Source organism: Sphaeramia orbicularis, chromosome 20 (assembly GCF_902148855.1).
Source record: "Sphaeramia orbicularis chromosome 20, fSphaOr1.1, whole genome shotgun sequence".
NCBI lineage: Eukaryota > Metazoa > Chordata > Actinopteri > Kurtiformes > Apogonidae > Sphaeramia > Sphaeramia orbicularis.
The window spans coordinates 36,440,803-36,451,139 of NC_043976.1; the positions used below are offsets into that span (position 1 = coordinate 36,440,803).

A 10,337-nucleotide genomic window follows, 5' to 3' on the forward strand; every position below is an offset into this window, starting at 1 on the left:
ATTATAATTGTGTGTGTGTTAATGATATGTTTTACTGAAACAGTTACTTTTACTTTTTCCCCCTTTTTATTACATTATACATTCACACAAACATGCACTTAGACATACAAAACCACACAAACACAATACAAAAAATTAAATTACACAATATTAAACAGAACAAAACAAGGCAAAACCATACAAAAAAACAAACCAAAAAAATTAATTCAGTTGATTTTTCTTCACTTTTCTTGGTTTTGATATAACTTCTGAATTTACTCAGAGATTTTATGAACATCTACATGATCAATGTATTAACCCATAAAGACCCAAACCACCACTGGCAACCAAAAGCATCTACTGATCTAAAATGTTTAACCTCTAAAACACTAAACCTATTAAACATGTAAATAATTGGTGTAAAATGCAGTTTGTCATCTTTTCATGGTCATCAGATATGACCCATTTGGACGTTCAGAGGCTCCATAGAAACACTGTCATCTTCTACAACACTGATTAAACTGTAAAACCCATGGAGTTTGATAAACAGCAGTGGATGGAGACACATGGTTTATGTTTAGTTATTGATATCTTTGCTGATAAAGTACATTTTTTCTTATGCTTTTTCTATTTTGATATAATAATCCTTGGATTACTGTGAGTTTTCATGAACATCTAAATTAAATATAGGAAATTAAATGCAGGAAAATACATGACTTACAGAGAAAAATGCAAACTACAGAGGATAATGTTGTAATAAATGGTGATAAATCACTTAAGGTTAAATGTATGGAAAATCCAACTGAAAGATGCCACAAAAATAATTCTGGGCTCTTTATGGGTTAAACACCAATTAAATGCAGAAATTTTAAGTCTTATGAATTATTTCATCATGTGATATTAGATTGTTTTATATGAGTTTAGATGCATAACTTTTACTTGTATGGGAGTATTTCTCACAGTGTGGTTTTATCATTTGTACTAAAGTAAAGTCTCTGAATACTTTACATATAGCATTTACAGTGAACATGGAAACACTGTCATCCTCTAAATCACTGATTCACCAGTTAAATCCATGTAGTTGATAAATGACATTAGATAGATATGCTTCTTTTATGTTCAATGACAAATTTTGCTTAAAAAATCATTTTTTATTCAGTGTCCTCTGCTTTGATAGAGTAAGCTTTGACTGTTTACATAATCAGTAAGTTAAATATTGGAAAACACCCAATTTTCCCTGAAAAATGCAGATGATAATATAATGGAAATGGAGAAAAATTTATCTGGAAGTCACCAGTTCAGGTCTAGGTCTTTAAGTGGTAAGACTTGGAACGATTTTTGTGGTGAATTCCAAAGAAAATTGTCTCTGTATTGAACTTTTTATAAGTATCATAATGATTATTTATCACCATTAATAATCCTCTACATCACAGGTGTCAAACATGTGGCCCAGAGGCCAAATCCGGCCTGCCAAAGGGTCCACTCTGGCCCTTTGGATGAATTTGTGAAATGCAAAAATTACACTAAGATATTAACAATCCTTTTAGTTCAGGTTCCACATTCAGACCAATTCAATCTCAAGTGGGTCAGACCAGTCAAATACGATCATAATAACAAATAAATAATGACAACTCCAAATGTTTCTCTTTGTAAATGTAAATATTTTCATGTATTTACACTAAAACAAAGTATAATTTTGCAAAAAAAAAAAAAAAAAAAAAAGTGAATAACCTGAAATGTCTTGAGAGAAGTAAGTACAATTGGACCAGTATTCTGTCTGTTATTAAATGTTTTGTGTATTTGTAGATCCACTGTGATTTGTAAGTTATAATGAACATGTGGAAATGATAAAATGAGGCAGAATATTGTTAAAATTACACTTATTTTTTCAGTTTGTTCATGTTATTCATATCTTTTGAAAGGATAGTTTGTAGATGTAAACCTGTTCATAATGTAAATTAACTTTTTTCGCTCTAAAACATAGAGAAAAGTTTGGAGTTGACCTTTTTTATGTATTATTATGTTATTATTTTACTGGTTCGGCCCACTGCAGATCAAATTTAGCTGAATGTGGCCCCTGAACAAAAATGAGTTTGACAGCCCTGCTCTACTTCATGCAGTTTTTAGTCAAAATCAAGTATTTTCCTATATCCTCCTGAGAACCAGGATAGGAAAAGTTCTGGCTATTTTACATTAAATAATTGTCTTGATTGGAAACAACATGATGCAACAGTTTTTTCAGATAGATTTTTTTATTTTTATTTTTTTATGGAATGTCCATTGCAGTGGACAGTGTTTTGTTGTTTTTTTTTAATAAATAAAACGGTAAAACCCTTGTCCCTTAAAGGACAAAAATACATTGTTGGGTCTGAGGAGGATATTTAATTTACTGATCATGTGGATGTTCGTGTTCAATATAATAATAATAATAATAATAATAATAATAATAATAATAATAATAATAATAATAATAATAATAATAAAAGAAGAAGACGAAAAAGAAAAAAAAAAGAATGTAAACATGTAAAAACAAAAAACATACCTTCACGTTACAATCTTGAAGTTTTACTGCCTCCCAGTGGTAGCAGTGAAAACCTACAATTTAGATTAAAACTCCAACTAAATCCCAACCAGTAGTAGGCGCTGTTACTCATCGTTCACTTATTAATAGTACAGAAGAAGAAGAGGCCTCAGAACCCGGATGTTCAGTACATATAGTGGAATTGAACCTTTTCTCGTCCTTTTCCTGTTGAGCTAAACCACGTTGGTGGCGCCTGTTCCTGGCTCACCGCTGTTCGCTTGATTTCTCCGAATAAGTCGGTCAGGAATAATCACAATGGTATGTGTTCGTTTACGTACATCTGCGACTACTTTTGTGTAAAATTCTAAGTCCGTAGTTTTATTAGAAAATAGTTATAACGAGCGTACACATTTTACGGTGGCTACCTGCTAGCTATCGGCTAATGTAGCATGTTACTGTCGCCGCTAAACCACTCATAAAACTATAATGTTTATTATATAGACATGTCAAATGCAATATTACGGCGTCTTTCATAAAGGTATTTAGTACATATCTACATATTTGCAACAGAAAAAACAGTTTTGAGTACGTTTATATCGTTAAAGCGTATGGCTCGTGAGACGTTTGTGGCGGCTCGGAATTTTTTTTATAAGGAATTGACCATCAAAAATAGCCTTAACTATAACAAAAGTTCAGTATACGTGTCTTGTTGTTTATCACTAATCTCACCAAGCTTCCAAGGAGTTACTTTTAGTTAAAGGCTTAAATAGTAAACTGGAAAATAAAGCCAAAATAGCTTCTCAGTGCTAAGTCAATAGAAACTCAGTGACAGAAGCAGCCTGTTGATGCTGTCTTTCCTCCTTTTAATGCAGGCTTTCAAGGACACCGGTAAGGCACCTGTTGAGACTGAGGTTGCCATCCACCGCATCCGTATCACCCTCACCAGCCGCAATGTCAAATCTCTGGAGAAGGGTAAGTTACCCTATGTGTTTCTGTTGAATGAGACAGGTCTGTGCTATGAGGATAGAAATTTATCAGTGATGCACCCTGATGACTGTATACGCTATTCTGAGCCATGAATTCTGTAAAGCATAGATGTGTGACAGTCAGGTTTTTATATTTGTTTAAGTGTTGTCTTTGTGTACTCTCTAGTCTGCGCAGATCTGATCCGTGGGGCTAAGGAGAAGAACCTGAAGGTGAAGGGACCAGTCCGCATGCCAACCAAGGTACAAGGAGGATAAACATGATTAATCTTATGTGACGTCTCTCTGTTGTTATAGGAGGGAAGTTTGGTGTCAAGTGTAGTTGGATGTTTCCATTTTGATGTGGAAATCGGTTTAATACAGTGAAAGATAGCCAGATATTTAGCAAAAAATCAAGTAGATGTGTGAAAAATTAACTGAGGATAAAGTATTTGGACACATCTTTCAGCTTTACACCAGAAGTTTATATTTGCACGAATTTCAGGCATAGAGTTTCGTAAAATTTGTAAGAAAAGTAAAATTTGACCACTTATTTCAAAATGTCTACAGAACCCTAGTAATTGATTTGTCCTAAATCAAGTCTTTTATTTGTCCTTAAAATTAATAAATGTTAAATCTGACTCATAGGTCTAAAAGAAAGAAAATCCAGACTCAATAAATGATGATATATATGCTCTGTACAGGGTGGGGAAGCAAAATTTACAATGAACATTTAGTTGTTTTTTCTCAGCAGGCACTACGTCAATTGTTTTGAAACCAAACATATATTGATGTCATAATCATACCTAACACTATTATCCATACCTTTTCAGAAACTTTTGCCCATATGAGTAATCAGGAAAGCAAACGTCAAAAGAGTGTGTGATTTGCTGAATGCACCCGTCACACCAAAGGAGATTTCAAAAATAGTTGGAGTGTCCATAAAGACTGTTTATAATGGAAAGAAGAGAATGACTATGAGCAAAACTATTACCAGAAAGTCTGGAAGATACTATTAAAGAAGAATGGGAGAAGTTGTCACCCCAATATTTGAGGAACACTTGCGCAAGTTTCAGGAAGCGTGTGAAGGCAGTTATTGAGAAAGGAGGAGGACACATAGAATAAAAACATTTTCTATTATGTACATTTTCTTGTGGCAAATAAATTCTCATGACTTTCAATAAACTAATTGGTCATAAACTGTCTTTCAATCCCTGCCTCAAAATATTGTCAATTTTGCTTCCCCACCCTGTAAATCTTTGTGAAGCTTTAGCAGCATGAATGTCCTTAGCAGAATCATTAGTTATGGACAAATAGAAATGTAACGTTAACTGTGTTGAAACCTGGTTAAGACTGGTTCAACACTAACGATGAGCCCTGTTATTTATGTGAATCATAGGTCTGAAATTTGACCAAAGATGCCTTGAAAAACATTTTAAAGTAATAAATTTGTCTTCATCAAACCTGCAGATACCCTGATATTTCCTTAGAGGTTCTATTTATGTTAATAGTTTTCTTTTATCCTTAAATGACTCGATGAGGACCAGGCATCATGTTGAATTAAATTAATAAAGTTCTTGTTCTTAAGACAAATGACAAAATCCCTTCTCATTGGCCAAAGTCTCAATGCACCCTGGTTGTTGAAAAGCTGTGTGAAAGTTTTTCCTGCCAGTGATTACCAGTGCATTTTTATTCAATTTTAAGTTGTTATTTTACCCAGTAATGTACACTAGTAAGGTCCGGCAATAAAATGGCAATGGTGATTATCATAACTTTTATGTAGTTAATAAAAAAAATATTTTGGAGTGCTTAATCTCTAGATCTATAAAATGTTCTGACAGTAAAAAGTTTAAAATCACAATATCTGGTTTCATCAACCTTTACTCAGCAGAAAAAATAATCCTAATAATTGGAAACTCTTTGACATTCAGCAGTGATTATTACTGACCAATATGAAAAACATGTTTTAACATTGAGACACAGCAGCTCCACTTTGAGAAGCAATACTTATTTGACATTTACAGTTTATAGAATTGATGGAAAGCACCCTTTGAATCATGTTTTATCTTGTGCATATTGATAGAAATCAATTATTTGTAAACTGAACCAGTAATTGTTTTCAGTTATATTTTTGGAGAGCACTGGATAGTTTCCGTTGTATTTCTCGTAAAGGTCTTACTTTGATGTTTTTCAATGTGATGATGCTTTAACCTGGTCTCTGGTCCACCTGTAGACCCTGCGCATCACCACCAGGAAGACCCCCTGTGGTGAAGGATCCAAAACCTGGGATCGCTTCCAGATGAGGATCCACAAGCGGCTCATCGATCTCCACAGCCCATCAGAGATCGTCAAGCAGATCACCTCCATCAGCATTGAACCTGGTGTAGAGGTTGAAGTTACCATCGCAGACGCATAAACAGTTCAGATGATTTCAATAAAGAAATGGAAAAAGTGATGTGTTTTTGGTTTGTTTGGAGCGTGATACATATTCTTCAATAGACACTTACTATGAACTGAGCATTGTGGGAGAAGAGACACTGAATTATCTCTTTGGATTTTAATTGGAGTGTAAAGATCCTTTTCACACTAAACATCTTGGCTTGTAAAAACAGGCAAAGTGAAAGGTGTTATTAATGATTGTTTTGTTGGAGTCAGCCATTCAATGGAACCATAATGCTAATACCTAGAACTGACATGATCAAATGGGATGTAACAACTATTAATCTTACTAATTACATCTTTTAACTACCTTGAAATATCTATGAAAATGGATTTTGAGCCACTGCCCAAACAGATTTCAGCTTTCTACAGCAGACAACCCACATGCATTGGTCCATCAGTCATGAAAGAAACAGGGAAAGGCATGGGCTCAGAAGAATTTATGGAATTTAATATTTAGGAATGGAAATTGTTCATGATAAATCAACAGGTCACCTTTTCACACCTGATGGATCCCTGTATTTGTATCTCAAAGTATGAGAAAACAGACAAAGACACTGAAAAATGAAAAAGAACTTGAAGGTTTCTCTCTGGAGGATGTAGATACATAGTTGTCCTGATCTGAGCAAAAACAAGCACATTTGCATTATTTTTTAACGTGTATTATCTATAGAACATTAGCTATTATCTTAGCACTTTAACCATTTTTGCATTTTCTGCTACAAGTAAAAGTGCTGAAATGGTTTATAATTTTTAGTAGGTGTAATCAAATCAATCATATTACTACACAAGTAAAAAGTTCAACTTATCTGAAATGAGCTATGACTTTATAACTTATCAGTCTGTCTGTTTTGCAAATTAACATCTATTACACCCATGAAGTATTGATTCAGATGTCAAATTTTTACTCATGCAAGGGGAAAAAAGCAGCTTTGGTCGATGGTGGACTTGTTTTTATGTTCAGTTAATGATATGTTATGCTAAAAAAGTCGCTTTTTCTTCAGTTTTCTCTGCAGTGACATAAGAACCTGTGAATTTACTCTTGCTTTTATGAACACCTATGTGATCAATCAAACATAGGAAAATAAAACATGCGGTGAATAATATTACAATAAATAGTGATAAATCGTTGAGGAATCATTAGGTGTAGAGCAGGGGTGGGCAATTAAGTTTCTGATGGGGCCACATGAGAAACTTTGACAGTTGTTAAGGGCCGAATCAATACACTTGCAGCTCTCCTAAATATCTCTCTCTATCTATATATATACTTTACTATAATACAAAAACAGTAAATGCAACAACACAATAATAAAATGAGAATGTGGAGCACAGAATACAACTATTTAATGAATATTCACAAAAAGACTTCCAAAAATGTGCAAAACCAGCTCCACATTAACTATACATGAAAAACTATAAATGCATCCAGCTTGGTTTGCATATCACAGTTCCTTTTCGTTTTCTTTACCTCTGACTTCAGAAAAGAAATACTTGCAAGTCCATGTCTTGTTAACCCTTTCATGCATACTGGTCACTCCAGTGGACAGTTATTCTACAGCTGTTCTCTTGTATATTCATGGGTTTTGTTGTTTTAGTTTCATATCATCCAACACAGCACCATCACATACACTGCAATTCATACCATTATTGTAACTTTGCTGTTCTTTATAAACCTGATCTGCAGAAATATGTTTTAGTGTAAATCAATAGCTAATTGTTTTTAGACTGTAATTGTAATTTAAAAGTTTTCGTAATCAATTTTTTTTTTTTTTTGCATATTATCTCCATGAAGTGAGTAATAACTAGTATTAGAGTATATTAAAATGTTAGAAAACATAAGATTAGCTGTATGAAAAAGTGTTTTATTTCATAGTTTTCACTTTCTGATGATGGGTTTTAAATACACGTGTTTTTTTGCCTCAAAAATTAAACGCATGGTGTCCAGCTGAGTGGACATTTTTGTAACTCCATGAAAAATACGTTCATAAAAAAAAAAAAAAAAAAATCAATTGCATTGTTTTTTTCATGCCTAAAGAGGGATAAAAGCACTCAGGAAAAATCTCGACTGAGGTTCTCATAATTCCTGCATGAAAGGGTTAAAAACTCTGTATTCTGAATTAATCTTTCTTTTTTTTTGGGCCATTAGCTGACATCTTCATGGGCTGAAACTGACCAGCAAACCAATCAGTGCACAAGCCTTATGCAAGTACAGAAAGTATGTGAAAAAACGGTATCCTTCAAAATAAAAGCAGTGGTGTTGTATTGGTTACGTCTATTATGATGATATATATTTGCATTGACTTTTAATTTACCAATGACCTCATGTGGGCCAGTTAGGGTCTGCTGGTGGGCCGCATGTGGCCCCCAGGCCTTACAATGCCCATGTCTGGTGTAGAGAGAAAATAATTTGGAAACCACAATAAAAACACTTCTAAATCTTTAAGGACTAATATCTGACATCAGTTATTTTTTTACTCCATTGTATAGTCTTGAATTTGCAGTGTGGACATTAGTAACCTTATTTACATGTTCATTTATGAAGGTTCTTCTTCTTCCTCCTCCTTTAGTGGTGCATTTCCGCCACCCTCCAGATGTGAATGATCTTCTATGGCTTACTTGCTATATCAATATAAATGACATTGTTTTATTTGTGAAAAAAAAAAATGCTTTTAAAAACTCCAAAAGATATTTAATTACTGTATGTTATGAAGATTTGCTTCGAATGTCTTTTATACTGAATGATTCTCCCATGTCCTCTATATTCCTCTTCATCTTCTTTCCCGTTTGTATTTTATGCAGTTCATAACAACATGTTCTACTGCCTGAGAAACATTGCAGCGGTCACATTTTCCTGTCTCATGCTTTCCTATAAAGAATAGTGTTGTGTATTTAACATAAAAAACTAGATTTTAACTGTTTAAACAGACCACTGGAAAAACACAACAGCAGACTTCAGGAAAAATCTAAATATTTCCTTTTATTTTAAGCATAGCCACACAAACACATTATTCACTGCCTAAGGCTCCATAGGGGGGAGGGCTCTAAGTGGCACAGAACCAATCATATTCTGTAACATCAACCCAATCCTAGACCTCCACTAGGTCATTAACAAATAGGAATGTATTTTCATACAAACATAAAATCTTACATCTCTGCGTTGAAACACCACAATAGATAGATAGAAGCTTTATTGTCATTGCATAGTGAATATAATGAAATTGCACGTGCCCCCCATATAAAAGAAACACAAATAACATTCAAACTACACTCTTCCCACACATAAATACATTCATTAAGCACACCAAACACATCAGTATTAAAATATTTCTGTATAAAAGTGCAACTATATAATTAATTAACCCTTTCATGCACGAATTATGAGAACCTTAATCAATTTTTTTTTTTTCCTGAGTGTTTTTATTCCTCTTTAGGCATGAATAAAAACAATGTGATTGAAAAATTTCTTCTGAAAAATACATAAAAAAAAAAAAAAATTAAATAAATGAATAAAATAATAATAACAATAACAATAATAATAATAATAATAATAATAATAATAACTAGAAGCACTCGGAGAGCGCAGACCTCCACCAAGGCTGATCAGTGGCCCCCCCTGTGGGCCCCCCCACGCCAAGGAGGTTATGTTTTTGCCAGGGTTTGTTTGTTTGTTTGTTTGTTTGTCTGTCTGTCTGTCTGTCTGTTTGTCTGTCCGTTAGTGTGCAACATAACTCAAAAAGTTATGGACAGATTTTGATGAAATTTTCAGGGTTTGTTGGAAATGTGCCCCCCCGTGGGCCCCCCCACCCCCAATCACCACCAAAATTTAATCATTTCTTCCTTATCCCATTTCCAACAAACCCTGAAAATTTCATCAAAATCTGTCCTTAACTTTTTGAGTTATGTTGCACACTAATGGACAGACAAACAGACAAACAAACAAACAAACAAACCCTGGCAAAAACATAACCTCCTTGGCGGAGGTAATAATAATAATATTATTAATAATAATAATAATAATAATAATAATAATAATAATAATAATAATAATAATAATAATAATAATAATGATGATGAAAAAAAAAATTCTTATGAACTTATTTTTCATGAAGTTGCAAAAATGTCCACTCAGCTGGACACCACACGTTTCATTTTTGATGCACAGAAACATGTATTTACTGATAAATTGTGTGAAAACTATGGGGAGGGCTTGTGATTCTGGGGGTTTATGCTCAGGAGAGATCTACATAATGTTACCAATTCATGTCAGAAAAGATATGTAGTGTCTTGAAACTTTAATAAAGATATGTGTAAAAAAAAAAAAAAATATCCATGAATATACAAGAGAACAGCTGTAGAATAGCTGTCCACTGTAGTAACCACTATGCATGAAAGGGTTAAAATAGTTTATAAAAAGTGCATCTGCATAAAAGTCCTCT

At 33.5% G+C, this 10,337-nt stretch overlaps 1 protein-coding gene and 1 non-coding gene across 2 annotated transcripts; both read left to right on the forward strand.

Moving 5' to 3' along the window:
- The first annotated feature begins 2,671 nt into the window (after positions 1-2,671).
- rps20 (ribosomal protein S20) lies at positions 2,672-5,917 on the forward strand. The gene is made up of 4 exons (XM_030123877.1): positions 2,672-2,818; positions 3,373-3,472; positions 3,653-3,726; positions 5,696-5,917. Exons 1-4 carry the CDS (start codon positions 2,816-2,818, stop codon positions 5,876-5,878), a joined length of 360 nt encoding a protein of 119 aa, XP_029979737.1. The 5' UTR covers positions 2,672-2,815; the 3' UTR covers positions 5,879-5,917.
- Positions 3,512-3,579, forward strand: LOC115411751 (small nucleolar RNA U54). The gene has a single exon (XR_003934259.1). It is a non-coding gene; the product is annotated as a small nucleolar RNA U54 (small nucleolar RNA).
- Positions 5,918-10,337: the final 4,420 nt, after the last annotated feature.